Genomic DNA, 13461 nt, shown 5'->3' with positions numbered 1-13461 from the left:
TGTGGGACCGAGAGAGTAATAGAAAAAGAGAATAGAAAATCTCGTCATTAAAATATGACCACAAATAGTCTGGAGGTAATGATATAAAGCTGATGTTATGGGAAGAGCATTGTTTTGGACAGATGCTGGAACAGAGCATAGTGTGGATAGGTACTAAAGCTGGTAATGTTCAGTTTTAAAATGACTTGAAAATTAATTAGTGTGCCGTTTTGAGTGCCTTTTGAGAAGTACATTTTGGTCACCACAACTTCAGATAATGGGGAAGAAATATAATCTAAAAACACAAAACACCTGGACATGATCAGTAGATTGGTGATGGTTAAGTTTATGTAGGTAATTTTTAATATATGCATGTTTGAATTGCCAAGCTATGAAATAATGCTAGGTTATTATTTTTTTTACAGCTTATTTAAAATAACACGGTACAGGCTGATTTTTAAACTAGCTTTAACCCAAAACTTGTCTTGAGTGCCTGAAGCTCTTTAGAAAAGTATTGGCCATAAGAAAAAAATTACCTGAATGTTGAAAACAGTTTAATGTTTTGACTGACATGTGGCAATTTGTACCATTCCTCCTGGAAGAGAAGGCTGGTCATCCCTAATTGGACTGAGTGTGCCAGGCCTAGTGCTAACTAACTAACCTAGTCTAAACAGTCCATTTTATGCCTGGTTATATGTGGATGTGGCACACTACCCAGAAGTTGACCCTCCTCACTGGGTTGTTTCTTCAAGAGAGAATCCCAAATGGAGGAGGCCAAGGGGATGCCAACAAAGTTTGTGGCTTGAGCAAGTTTATGAATTCTGCCATGAGGTACTTCGAGTGGGAAGGGGCCCCTGCATAGACTTGATCGTTGGACCTCTAGGTTTGGCGTTATAGGGTGGGAGAGGCAATGCGCCCCCCTGGCATATGCCACTATAGATTGAGGAGCATAACCTTCATGTAAATCAAGACACCTGTACTCTGGGAAGTCTTACATGACGAATGAAGTGAAAAACTTGTCATATACAGTAATATGGTTTGCCCTAAAGTAAGAGATGCCTAGGTTGTTTTAAGATTAAGTTACTTCAGCCCTCTTCTTACATAAATTACTTTTATTTTCAGTGGCTCATAGTGGACTGAAATGGCCTGGACGAAACTCTTACATGGAACTCCTGTTATACAAACTGTGAAATTTATTATTTAAGAATAACTAGCTAATAAAGATTTTTTTTCATAGAAGTGGGTTTCATTTGAAGAAGTACAGCATGTCAGACTGAGAAAGAACACATTGAATAAGGAGTAATTCATACACAACTAAAAGGCACTTTTTATATCAACTTTGTACATTTAGGAAAACCCAAAATGTTTTTCAAATAATAACCCTTAGAAACTTCAGGATTACCTGGCACTTGGAATGTTATGTGCTAAGCATTGACCTAGGTCCTCAGTTCTGGAAGAGGATTACACACCTGATGGGAATGTTGGTTTAGGAAGGTGTACTAAAGTGCAAAAATTACTCTACTGACTACAAACAGCATAAGGTAGTTTAAATAATTTATCACTAATTGAGCATTCCTTCAAGTTAGGAATAATAATGGTCTCCTCTCTTGCTTGCAAGGGCATTATGTAACATCACATCCTAGTTTATGTAAGCCAGTGTCCCTGAGTTACTCTAGCCACTTCCCATTCTGTAGCAAAGATCTCCAGCCTTTGGCAGCTGCCAGTGCCATGCAGTGTGCCGGTGTGCTTTGGGTCAATTGATATTCATGAACTTCATAGTTTAGTCTCCTGAGGCTAGCTCATGTATTAAGTCTTATCACCCTTCCATTCATGAGGATTCTTACTTTCGATTCTGACCTTAACATCTCTCTACTTTGAACACCAAGGGCAGCAAACTCTTAAGGAAAGGATGGCTACATCTAGTCTTTATAAATAACTTCAATTAATGAAAATAAGTATACAAATATACATATATACAGGTATAGAACAATAATTTCCTTTCTGGAAATAATGAATACATATCAGTTATTACAATAAAAATATGATTTTATATTAAAATCACTAAGAGCTGTAAGAAATTATTGACAGTGTTCATGTACTTAACTGTTCTGACAAGAAGTATCCTTTACCCAGTTCAGTTCATATTTTTTATTCTGATTAATCTTTTTTATAAAAATGATCCTGCAACTCAAAACTTAAGTATTTCAAATAAACAGATGTTTGTACATGACTTAAACAGATGTTTGTATATGACTTTAAAATGACATTCAAAACCAGGAAGAAAAAAACTTACTCAAAGGTAAAAAAGTTATTTCTGTTTATTTCATAATAAATATTATAAATGTCAAATTCAACTATGCTATCACTTTAGCTTACAAGAATGTCAAACGCTCACAATAAAATTTCGTAGACTACCAGATGAGTCACTTTTCATCACATATTTTCAGATGTTCAATCTGTTCCACAGTTCCTTTGTTCTCCTTGGCTATTGGTGAAGCTCCTTCCTCAGTTGTAATCTGTTCTTCAGCCCTCATCTCTTCAACATCTATTAACTCCTCCTCCTCTTCATCATTTTCTTCCTCCTCCTCCTCCTCCCCCCCTTTGTGTCCAGCACTGAGCCCCCTTAAATAAAAGAAGCTAGACACTATTGCTGGCTTCAGTGGATGCGTCGACAACTTGACCCTCCGAGCTCGGCGTGACAGCAGCACCTTCTTCCCCTTCTGAGCCTGTGGGAGGAGCTTGGAGGGTACCTGCTGCTGGTGCTGCAGGGGTGTGGATGTCTGAGACCTCCCCATTAGGGGGGAGGATGGCAGTCTGAAAAGAAAAGTTACAGTTAATCTTGGACTTGACAAATTCCATTTAGTCATTTGTCTACACTATTAATAGAATCTAAACAAAGATTTCAGACCTAATGTGAAAGTATGAATGAGTCCAACTGGATGAATTAAAGGTATTTCATTGATAAACTAATATAACAAACCTGTATACTATACTCATAAAACTAATATAACAAATTAAATTCATTAAGTCATGCACGTGTGCAAAATACACTAAGACTTAGGTTTTTGGTATGCAAGTGTACACTTATTGATAGTTCATGCTTTTCATGTTGTATAATAAACCCTTACCAACATAAATTAAATAGGCATCTTTCCAATGTAAAGTGAATATTGGTTAACTAATCCCCTTACTGTGGGAGCAATAATTCGCAGCCTGTATCATTCCACTGCTGGACATGGCCTCCCCGAATAATTTTGGTTATGTACTGTTAGTTTTCAATTTTGATGTATACATTCCATAAATTTAATTTCATTGTACCATCTGGGTATTTGTTAGATATCTGTCACAAGACTTAATTATGTTATTGTTCATGTCCATATAGGAAGAATGCACCAAGTGAAATCCGTTCACTTCAGGCACAACAGTATAACCTTTCAGCATGTTACCTTGCTTTGAAAAGGCTCCAGCCCAGTCTTGTTTGTCTTTATTTTTGGTTCTAGTGAGGAGTTTGTTTAGATCAGTTGTTACAAGTGTCATAATAATAACAAACAGCTACTTATATCCACGGACGAAGCTCAAATGAGGGTGTGTATGGCCAATGTTCTGATATTTTTTACTGCATTTATGAGTGTCCATAATGTGTACATAATAGAAAAGTCTTGAACAAAATACTATGCACAAGATAAATGAGACCCATCAAAGTAATAAGGAAATACCAGAACAGCTATCCATGCACTAACTTGAGCTATGTCCTAAGATATTAGCAGCTGTTTATTGATGACACATGTTAAATGATTTGTACCTCTTACCTATCTATAATTCTGAATAAAGTAAACCTTCAGATAACGACAAGGGGCTTCCCAATTTAGTTGATTAAATGAGGTTTAGGGAATCATCTTCAAGTAGACACCCCACCAAGGACTGCACTGCACCTCTCACCCTTGCACCTAAATGCCCAACTCTGGTTTTTGTATCTCATCAAGTCATCCATATAAATACTTAGCATCAGAGGTGACATTAGACACCTGTTTCAAACCCACACAACATTACATTAACATGCAGATTCACTTGAAAAATCACACTAACCCTTCAATTACATGCTCTACCACACATCCCATTAACCTATCCTGTCAACCAGCACAGGTCTTCTCAAGGTTCTTGAAAGCAGCAAACAGGTGCATGTCCTTCACTATGTACTTTATAATTACCCTTTTCAGTGCAAAGTTCTGATCCAAACCACCTCCCTTTCCTAAAACCCTATGACCAATTGCCTTCACTTTCACTGGTTATTTTCGTCGTCATATAAATACCTATCGCATACTTTTCATGGTACACGGACTAAGCTTATTCACCCATAACTGTCACAATCATCCCATTTCCTTTTATAAACAGCACCACAATGATGGCCTTTCTCCAGTATTTCCAGCACCTCACCCTGATCCCACACTAGATCCCCAACAACCATCTCTAGATATTAGTATTTCTCATACATGGCATCAGTGTCAAGGGCCTTTCCTACTTTCTTTATTGGTTTCTCTACCTCAGCCTTGGCCATCCCCTGTCAATATGGCTGCTCTAGAACAACAGTATCCTTGTAAACCTGAACACCTTCCACAACTGGTAAATACAGCATTATATGTGATACACCTGAAGCAATAATGGTGTGTAACTTGAACCCAAATCCTTGTACACACATCCTTTAAAGTGTATTGAAAATCATAATGAAAAAATCTTCTTGAATAGGAAATTACTATTTATAGCAAGCATAATCCAAGAGAGAAGGATGTTAAGTTGGGTAAGTGGGGGGAGGGTAAGAGAGAGAGAGAGAGTCATCACTACTCACAGCCAGGTCCAGCACGTGTAACAATTCCATTTTCCTAGCTAATGCTGCTTCTGTGGGCATGACCCTTATTTGACCTACCTGGGAGTGACCTTGAAGCCGCCTGAGACAGTGACCTGAAACACAACCTTGAGGTCAGTTGTGTTGGTGGTGGTCTCAAGGATCACAAAACAAAGTGATCTGTCATGAACTCGACAACTTCTAGGGGAGCAAGCAACCCCGTATAAAATTCCTACACTCAGGAAAATGTGTGGCATCTCCTTGATCTATGTACATATAGTGTGCATTTCAGTCTTTACAGCCTTTCACTCTACATCCTCAAGAACTACTGTAAAATTAGAAAAATGAGACATGTTTTCCAAAAAACTTGAGCATTCTTTTCCTAACAAGCACATGGTAAAAGGGCATGCACCAATTAGAATGTAGACAAAGAAAATAAAGTGACAAGTTTGATCACAGTAAGTCTTTTAAGGTTACTTCTCCCTATAACCAACTGCAAATTTAGGAAGATTTAACAACCCAATTATATCATTTCCACTAATCTACTTATTGCATGGACATTTTTTTGCCCCATGCGCCCGTAACTACAAGTTTCGTAACCCCGCATCGGCCCAGGCATACGGGTTCAAGGAAAGGGAAGTATTGGCTGTATTTGCCTTGGAATTTTAGAAGTATGGGCAAGATTTGCCTGGAAATTGTAGTAGTATTGGTTAGATGTACTGAAATGTTAATTTGTTCATGTAACGACCATCCATGTGGTCTGTGATACTTGGTACGTACACTCCACAAACCCCACTGTTAAGGATGAGCTTGTTCTACACACTGTGCAGTTCTGGCTATGCTTCAAACAGCGATGTGAATTCCATAATGAGGATGTTCATGCACTGTATAATAAAATGTTATATTAACCATGATCATTATTTTCATGCCTTTCAACATTATCAAGAATTCTTTAGTCATTTATCTTTGCACCATGAAGCATAACCTACACAGCTCCAGCAGCCCCTGGCCATTCCCTCTGCTGTCGCTGGCACAAATCACACTGGCATCAAGAGTCATGCAGAGAACCCAATGCAGTTTCCTTACCTTTGGCATTTTGAAGGTTGGAGGTACTTTGAGATGATATTTCTCACTGCAGAAGGATTCTATGTGTTCAATGGCTGTGGAAGAAAGAAAAAAATCAAATACAAATATTTACTTTAACTGTACAGTTGTTTCATTTCCTCCATGTACTTTAGAAGAAAAAGGGAAAAGCAGGAACAGACACTGGCAGACAATTGATATGCATGAAAAGAGATCACACAATGCCTTGATTCATGAACAGTTTTCTACATATAAAATTATATCCATTTCCCAATTTTCATTAGCAATTGTGAAACTATAACTAGCCCACTTTGTTTGGGAATCTTTCCCCCTGCATATATATATATATATATATATATATATATATATATATATATATATATATATATATATATATATATATATATATATATATATATATATATATATATATATATATATATATATATATATATATATATATATATATATATATATATATATATATATATATATATATATATATATATATATATATATATATATATATATATATATATATATATATATATATATATATATATATATATATATATATATATATATATATATATATATATATATATATATATATATATATATATATATATATATATATATATTTCTTGAGTTGGAGTACATGTTCTCCCAGGCATCCAGCAGTCTGTTGTAATACCGGGGCTTCTCCATGAACCCGAAGTACTGATGTGTTTCAGCAGTGGGAAAGATGCGAGTAAATCTGAAAGGGATAGGTGGTTCCATATCACGAAAGGCTCGTTCCCTACAAACTGGATTATAAAACTTTTTCTGTATATATGTAAAAGTTTACCCCAAAAACCTTAATCTTAAAAAAAAAAAAAAAAGGTTAAAACATTAAACTACTTTTACTCTGGTATATACAGTAAGTGCAGCAACTCACTTGACAGCCCTGTTGAGTTCATCCTCGGATATCAACAAGTGCCGCATATCATCTGGGGTGAGGTTCTCCAAAGCAGCAGTCAGGTACTCATTCCGAGACATGGCGTTGATGGTTGTATGTTTCAGCTGAGGAGGAACAACAGTCACTACACCTGTTCATAATGCTAAGAACTGTTTACATCTTTCCTTGTCAATCATAATATGTAGTGCACCTTTTGACTTTTAGAACCCTCACCTGTTCTTCCGGGGTCAGCAGTCTTGTGTAGAGTCTGCGATCAAGACACAAGCCAGTCACCTTCTCTCCAAGGTTTAGGTCTGCCAGCAAATTAGTCTGGGAAAAAGAAAAATGAGAGCAAGGGTCAACTTAGGATTCTTTATAATTTTCTTGATCTTCAGAGCTAGGAAAGTTGTTTGGTTATCTGGTAACTATTAATCATTCCATTAAACAAAAGTCTCCTCCAAGGTTGCCAAGTCATTGTTGGAGTTACAGGTGGAAATTCATGCCAAAAATAGTCAATATGAAAACAATTTTCAATATCTATCTGCATCTGTACACCATCTGTCAATCAATTCTGAAGAGTGCCTGTTAAATACACCACAACTACCAAAGACCTAAATATTCCCTCCATAACCTCTTTAGAAATAGCTCAATTAAATGGGAAAACAGTGACCTTAGCAACCCTGGTCCTTTCCATCAATCTGTGGTGCTTCACTATGGCCTGTATTCTGAACATGTAGACACCTCAGTTCCCCTGCTAAAAAGACTCTTGTAGATGTTGGTGGGCTTCTCATGAACTCTTTTGTGATCCTAGAGATAGTTTTATACGACCTCTGCACCATGAACTAGAAGGTCACCCACGAAAACCCAGTTAATCTTTTCTGTGGCCTTGAGAAAGTAATAAAGGTAGTTCGGTAGTTAATAATATGGACATAACACTCAGGAATGGTTGTAGGCAAGACAAAAGAAATAAGAAAATCAGCACAGCTTGTACACACCTGCTCCTGCTGACTCAGTTTGTCAGGAATATGAAAGGCAATCATGTTGAGGAGGTCAGCTATGAGTGGCCCTTTGACTGAGTGGTCCAGGGGGGAGGCTGAGTGCAGGGAAGGGGAGATGTTGACTTCTAGGAGCCATGGCCGAAGGCGTTCATCAATTATCACATCAAAGCCAAACAACTCATGGCAAGAATACCTGTAAAGGGAAGAAAATTAAGTGGGGAAATCACAACCACTTAGACTACTGGATATACTAATGTAAAAGTAGACTCTCTGAGGCCACTGTGAATTATGTCTGAAGAAAGAATACACTCAAATCTAGAAAAGTGTCCATGTAAAAGTCACTTCCTAAACTTGGCCTTAAATATTTCTTGCTAAGATTACAGGTGAGTGTGTGGGAATGATACCTTACCTGGACCGCACATTTTTCCGAGATCGTATAACAATGTCATGCTCCCCACTGATGACGGTTTTGATCACAAGGTCTGCTACTCTGCTCCACAAGGCTTGTGTGTCCACACCTTGTGCCTGAAATGGTTCAGGGTAAATTTTTATGAAAACTGCATAAAGAACATTGTCAGTAAGATAGTAAAGTTGGGGGCATACACTATAGCTGTGCAGATTTGTAGCTAGGCATGCTTACCACTACACAAGGGAGGCACTATGGTATCCGACTACTTATCTAAATCTGTGGATAAATGATTAGTTACTTGGCTGCAGTTTGAGGAAATTAAATGATTTTCTTCATCTATGAGAATCTTTCAAATTACAATAGGTAGCTCCTTTCTTTCCTTGGTGAAATAGGTAACATTAGGACTCTGGCTCACTAATTTCTGCCACCCCAAGTAAGATATGATGTCTTCCTCTAAAGTCACTAACTCTGTATAGAAAGGAACAACTTGATAAGGCAAGTATTTTTTAATTAATCCTAAGACTGGGTGGCAGTGTGGAGAGCTCACCTTGAGGTAACCCCAGAGGGACTTGAGTGTCCACTTGTGGCCCTGACACTGGCCAGCATCTGCGTTGTGGGTGTATGAGGACGACGACTTGTTGACACTGTAGTTGGTGAGGTGCATGTACCGGTCCGCAAGGCTGGTGGAGGCGTTGTTGTACTGGACTGAAACAGGGCAGAAAATAATACAATAGATTATAATATATGTAACTATCAGTAACATTACTGGATAAGAGCAAAATGTAAAGATGGAGAGAAGCATCCCTTAAGTTTTGACACTTTCAAAATGCTACAACTAATTTCCTTATGGATTATTTCAATTTAACTCAGGTTTTTAGTGATTCCAGAACACAGCAGCTGGGAAAATGCAATGATACAGTAAACATGTCTGGCTGGAGTGATACTTGACTCTTTTACTCATACCCTCAGATATAATTATGAGATACTAAAAGCAACATTTGTAAACTTAGGTTTTACTTTGAATTATCACACTGCTGCATATATTTTAGCACTACTTACTACTTTAAAAAATAAAAATATCAGTGTAGTTTTCAATCAGCTAAATAATGGAAAAAGTGTAACATTAGTAATTATTAAGTAGTGCACTGCACTATGTGGGTTTGCACAGTAAATTAGTATTGTACCTTGAGCTTTTTTCTGTAGCTCACTACCCTATAACACTGCTCAGGGCAAGGTTCTCCTTCTACTTATGAATACATCCCTCATATAATTACCTGATGCAAATCGAACAAGTCCATCTTGAAAAAGATATATTCTCAATGGATGGAATGACGTGACAAGAACATAAATACGCATATCAAATTTGGTGTCATTGATGAGGTATGGGCGGCTGATGTATCTCTGAACAACTACTGCTGAGTCAGTAGGCACTTGTGGCCACTTGTGGACAACCTAGAAGAGAACATTTAAAATAAGTACTTTGAAATTCATAAAAAATGGTAGATTTAGCTATTAATGCATTGCTCAAATAAGTAATGCAGTAACTCTAAGGACAAGCAACAGTATCACATTAAGAAATATATGTGCTAACCTGAATCCCTGACCCTCTGGCTGAAGCTGGAGGCTTGACTATCCACTTCTTCTTGACACCCTCCTTGTCAAAGGCGGCTTTTAAGGCTTTCATGTCTCCAGGAAGAACAAATGTCTTAGGAATGAACCCAAACCTGTCAAAAGGATAGACAGCAGCATGAGCAACAAATAACTGGGATCAGACAGAAACATTTACAGGTAATATATCAGAGAAATTATTACTGATGCACAACACTACAATCCTCTTCCTCAAATACTTACTCCTCTTTCCCAAACTTTGTCTGAAGGCGTAGGAAGTTTTTCCACATTTTATCTTTGCGGCCAATCTGAAAGGTCCCTGGGAAATGGTTGATCTTCTGAAATTCACGAACAGACTTGAAGCAAGGAGACTTCATGTGCTTCCCCCACGTGCCACACCACTGCAAGGTTTCTGAAATGAAGCAATGTCATTCTTAGAAATCTAACTGCCTTTAAGTATTGATTTCTAAAAACTTATTCCTCCTTGGGGAGACCAACTTTTTCCATCAGATCAACATTTACAGATGTATAGTACAAGGAAACTCTAAACCTCTAAGCCAGCTCATTACCAGTTTCATATTTTCACGACAATTCTTAAAGAAATATGCAATAGAAAGTAATCTGTTGCAGTACAATATGCTCTGGGCAGTAGAACAAACCAGCAAAAGCCCCTCCCTCTGCCTGGATTACATCTTATTCTTTTAACTATGCATACAGAGTAACTTTTTGGGGAGGGAAGGGAAAAGCCACTCCAATAAGCTGGCAAGCCCTCTGCCACAATTGTGCTGACTTAAGAGGTTATACTGTACACATGATAAATAAAATGATAATGCCAGGTAAATATAAAACAACAAAATCATCACCACTTACTTTTGGTTATTTTGAAGCCTGAATTTGAAATTGTTCTTCTGACTATGAGAGGAGTAATGTTGGTGAATCTCCACTTGAGCAACCTTCCAATAATGGCAGGCATTTCTTGAGTTTTCTCATTGTAATGGCAAAAATTTATTGCAGGTGGTACATGAGAAAACAGACTAGGAGAGAAGGACGGGAGTGGGGATGGCGCCGGTATTTCTGCATACAGCAAGGATCCTGTGAAGAAAAATTAATTATCATTTTAAACCATACAAGAAATGTAAACTTAAGAACAACAGAAACAACACTGACATTTACAGCATTACCCAGAGAGTTACCCTACTTGCAGCAGGCAATGAAACCATCTGACATTACAATATGCACAAATCTAAACATTACCTTTGCTGCCAAACAGCTAACACACTTCAAAGCTTTACAATGCCTTACCATCCTCATTGGCCGCCACACCGTGCTCATTGATGCAGATGGTGCTCAGTGCCTCGCTGGCCACCGACCGGAGGGAGCACGTGGACCCCACTGTCACTGAACTGATCACACTCTGGTCATCTGTTGCAAAGGGTGGTTCAGTATTACACCATGAATAAGAAAATTAAATTGTACGACACAGGGTGAAGAAGGGTTCCTAGGGGATGGAATGTGATCAGACAAAGCCCAGTGGGGTAGTGGGAGAAGAGATAGTGAGTGGAGAGTAGCTCTGGCTCCTATTCATACCAAAATAAAGATGAAAGAACATGCTGCTAGTTTCTGAAACCTCACAAATGATCGCCAAATGACCACATCACTTTCGGTTATTACTAATTCACAGGACATAGGTCTATCTTGACATCCTCCACCCCTCTTTGTCCACTGTTACAGGTACTTCTATCATCCTCTGGCAAATAGGGTTAGAATTTCATTTATCTGCCTTGTTCTGTCTATCCTGACTGTCTTTAATTCCTGAATTGCCACTGTTAGTTTGATTATCTATCACGTCCATTTCTTATCAATCATTCTTACTTGTCATTAAAATACCTCTATCCTTTGTCTGTTCCCTGATCTGTGATGCTTGCTTTCTGTCTCTTCACCATTTTCTCTGACCCTTTATGTGCACTTCATAATTTTCTCTTTAAATCTTTTGTGGCCAAGTTTCTTGAGCCATTAGTTCTGTAAGTGACCACCCAGATGGAGAGATACCTTTCAACCCAGTCAGCAGAAGAGGTACCCAAAACTAAATGGGTTTGGAGGGGGGGAGGGGGGGATACCTGGATTTGGCATGTTTGACTTTTGTTTTATAGGGAAACTTATATTCACAAACTTAATACTCAATAAACTGAAGGGTTACCTATAGTAGAGAACAGAAAGTATAACCAACTTGAAAACAAATACCTTCCCAAGAAAATATCTAAACATATGTACTTAATGGACAAAACTTAGATCTATGCATAGTTTACTGCATGCCACAGACTTTCATTTTAAACTTACTATGCACAAGGGCTGAAGTTAAAGCAAGAACTCATCAATAGCAGTACTCACCCTCCCCACAACTCTCCTCGTCCTCATTGTTGGTGAGCGTGAGTTCATCCTCCAACTCCTCCTCAGACGAGTCCAGGTAGTTGTCATCGTCCTCCAGCTCCTCATCAGGTACACAGGCACTATTCAGGCTCGGGGCCTCCAGGACTGAAGGGTCTGCCCCCCCACCAGAACACCCCTCAGGCAGCTGGGTCACATACTCCAGAGTGGCAGCACAGTGGGGGGACAGGCCTCCACTCGTGCTCCCGTTGGCTAGTGGCAGGTGACTGGAGTACAGGCCAACACTGCTCTGTTCACTCAAATCATTGTCCTTCTTGCACTCAACTGTGCCATCAGTTCTCACACTCTCCCCACTCACTAAATTACTTGCACTATCACTACTACCACCATTACTACTGCTGCTGACACTGTCTCTTTGGGTACAGGAACAGGAAGGTTCTGAGATTGGCGTGGCAGCCTCTTGTCCCACTTCTATCCGACAAGTTCTAATGTTATGTTCACACAGCGGCATGGACTCCCCCTTCACACCAGCGGCGTCTGCAGGAGGTATGGCACTGTCCTGACAGGAAGGGATCAGGGGCTCTATTGGGTCTGAGCCACTCTTGGTGCGCTGCCGCTTGTTGTGCAGGGAGAGCGGGGCATTCTCATTCTCAGCAAGTACTGGGTTGTCTGGACTGTGTCGCTTGCACAGTGTTGGCTGTGCAGCAGCCGACGGGGCCCTGGTAGAGGCAGGGGATGAGTCTGAACCCTTCATTGTGTTGTTGTGTTGCCCGGCCGCCAGAGGGTTGAGTGGTGGCCGCTGAGAGGGTGACCACTGTCGACTCGACATCCTACCGCTCTGATGACATCTGTTGAAACAGAGTGCATGTTATATATGCTGAGAAAAAATAAAATAAAATAAAATAAAAATAACCTATGAGGGGACCAGGAGACCATACACTCTGAGTGATTGTTGATACACTCTGATGGATTCACACCCCTGTAATGCTGCATTCACAACCCTGTGATGCTGCATTCGCATCTATGCTTATAACTATGATACCTTGCCACCCACTCAGACACCAGGAGGTGATCACAACAGCAATGTCTCTGCTTCTCATATTTATACTATTATTCACTCTAGATCTTTTATATCTGCTATTTGGCAAGTAAAATTATTTCTACATAAAAAGAATCGTATTTTACTACAAAATGACGTCCGTGCCTCTGAAATAACCCATTC

The 13461-nt window shown here is 39.0% G+C and overlaps 1 protein-coding gene across 1 annotated transcript; it reads right to left on the bottom strand.

Annotated features, from left to right (window-relative positions):
• Positions 1-1294: 1294 nt before the first annotated feature.
• LOC127004560 (tubulin monoglutamylase TTLL4-like) lies at positions 1295-13087 on the bottom strand. The gene is made up of 15 exons (XM_050872405.1): positions 12243-13087; positions 11157-11276; positions 10725-10946; positions 10098-10266; positions 9838-9970; positions 9521-9698; positions 8794-8951; positions 8247-8362; positions 7835-8030; positions 7074-7169; positions 6840-6964; positions 6540-6659; positions 5906-5981; positions 4901-4935; positions 1295-2793 (listed from the first exon to the last, which is right to left on the bottom strand). Exons 1-15 carry the CDS (start codon positions 13066-13068, stop codon positions 2403-2405), a joined length of 2961 nt encoding a protein of 986 aa, XP_050728362.1. The 5' UTR covers positions 13069-13087; the 3' UTR covers positions 1295-2402.
• Between the last annotated feature and the right edge of the window lie 374 nt (positions 13088-13461).

This window comes from Eriocheir sinensis, chromosome 28 (assembly GCF_024679095.1).
Source record: "Eriocheir sinensis breed Jianghai 21 chromosome 28, ASM2467909v1, whole genome shotgun sequence".
Taxonomy (NCBI): domain Eukaryota; kingdom Metazoa; phylum Arthropoda; class Malacostraca; order Decapoda; family Varunidae; genus Eriocheir; species Eriocheir sinensis.
The sequence above is the reverse complement of the archived record's forward strand: the minus strand, read 5'-3'. Positions and strand labels throughout refer to the sequence as shown.